The 2,104-nt window shown below is 39.8% G+C and overlaps 1 protein-coding gene across 1 annotated transcript; it reads right to left on the bottom strand.

The window, feature by feature from the left end:
- Positions 1-677: 677 nt before the first annotated feature.
- Positions 678-1,609, bottom strand: LOC116646258 (olfactory receptor 51B2-like). The gene is given in 2 exon segments (XM_032426846.1): positions 678-721; positions 724-1,609. Coding segments are annotated over 2 exon segments (930 nt in total).
- Positions 1,610-2,104: the final 495 nt, after the last annotated feature.

Raw genomic sequence — 2,104 nt, 5'->3', positions numbered from 1 at the left:
TATGGTGGGCATCTAGCTATACTGGGATCTACTAGGATCCAAGTTCTTCTTTGACCTTGGGTGGTTTTGGCAGCAAGTCCTCTCTTGGTCTGAATATCTTATTCTCATTTCTTTCTTTTTTTAATTTAAATTCAATGAACCAACATATAATACATCATTAGTTTCAGACGTAGTGTTCAGTAATTCATCAGTTGCGTATAACACCCAGTGCTCATTCTCATTTATTTCTGATCCACTCTAGCACCATGCAATACCAGTAGGGTTGTCTAAGACCCTCTGTCATCTCTGATGTGCTCTCAGGCATACAAAAAATGTTTAACTGTTTTCCACAAAATACCAGGGAACTCTTGCAAGCTATCTCATTCCCCTCTCAATTTATAGACTCTGCAACTATTTCAAATATCACTGGCCTCAGGTAACCATGAAAACAATTCTGCCAGATGAGAAAATGAAAGTATTAGCAAACCAACATACCAAACAGAGCAACAGGACTAAGGTCAATGTCCTTGGGAGTATGATGGGGGCAAGGGGCTACGAATCAGAGCAATGAGTATGTGTCTTTTAAATGACAGGAATGCTAGTCCTTTTGATTGTAAGCCACATTAGCCTCATATAGTCCATTCTCCCAAGAAACCCATCCTGTAGTGGGTAGAGACACCAAGGTAAGTAAATCAGAATCAAATTCTATGGAAAGAGAGAAGGCGATTGATACCATTCTTATCTGCTTGGTCTTAATACTATAGATTATTGGATTCATAAATGGGGGGAAGAGGAAGTAGATATAGCTTATGATAATATGAACTACATGTGGCACATATTGCCCAAATCGATGAATGAGGGTCAGCCCAGTCACGGTGACATAAAAAACCAGAACACAGCTAATATGGGAGACACAAGTGTTTAGAGCCTTAGCCTGTTCCTTAACTGAGGCAATTCTCATGACACTATTAAGGATTAGAATATAAGAGATAAGGATAAGCACAGAGTCCAAGAAACCAGTTAATGAGACCAGGACTATAGGATAGAGTCTATTGAAGGTGATGTCGGCACAGGCCAGTTTGATCACATCCTGGTGCAAGCAGAAAGCATGGGAGAGGACACAGGATTTGTAGTAGGGGAATCCAGAGAGGGTGGTGATTATGGGAACAATAAGTATAAAGCCCCTCATTAGAACCCCTAGACCTATCTTCACCACCTTAGCAATGGTGAAAATGGAGGTGTATCTCAGGGGATTGCAGATGGCAATAAAACGATCATAGGCCATAACGAGCAAGACTCCAGACTCCACAACAGAGAGTGAATGGGTTAGATAGGACTGAAAGTAGCAGGCTCCATGGCTGATTGCCCTGTGATCAAGCCACAGAACACCCAGCACAGTGGACATTGTTGTCAAAGTCACTCCAAGGTCCGTGGCTGCCAATATAGCCAAAAAGTAGTACATTGGCTCGTGGAGAGTGTGGTCTTCTCTGATAAGGAAGAGGAGGGTACCATTGCTGAGGAGTATGGAGACATAAATGACAAAGAAGGAGACAGAAATCCAAGGATGAAATATCTCCAGACCTGGGAAGCCAGTCAGTAGAAAAGGAGCAGCACTGATGTTGGACCACATGGTGGATCCCTGAGAAGAAACAAAAAAAGTTCTCTCTAGACCAAAACTGTTTAGTAGAAATATAATTTGAGCCATGTACGTGATTTTAAATTTTCTGGTAGCCACATTAAAAAGAGTAAAAAGAAAAAAAGCTAAAAGTAATTTTAATACTACATTTTATTTAATCCACTATCTCTTAAATATAGTCCATCTGTATCTTTGTCCACCTCTAGTTCTGTCATCTAGTTTCTTCTCTCTATTGTGAACATATTTTATATTATAGGAAAGAAGTTGGTCCTTCCATTTTGGATCCACCATTCATATTCTGTTCATTGATTCAACAAATAGGAATTAATGATACCTACATAAATGAAGAAGTTGACTTGGCATTAGGGACACAAACCTAATGGTCTTGTCACAAAAATATGCTCTCTTGGGATGATACCATATTTACCTGAGTTGTAGTTCACACTATAATATTTTGTATGGATAAGTATATTATGCACCCCCACAGGA

This window comes from Phoca vitulina, unplaced genomic scaffold (assembly GCF_004348235.1).
Source record: "Phoca vitulina isolate PV1807 unplaced genomic scaffold, GSC_HSeal_1.0 scaffold36, whole genome shotgun sequence".
Lineage (NCBI taxonomy): Eukaryota > Metazoa > Chordata > Mammalia > Carnivora > Phocidae > Phoca > Phoca vitulina.
The sequence above is the reverse complement of the archived record's forward strand: the minus strand, read 5'-3'. Positions and strand labels throughout refer to the sequence as shown.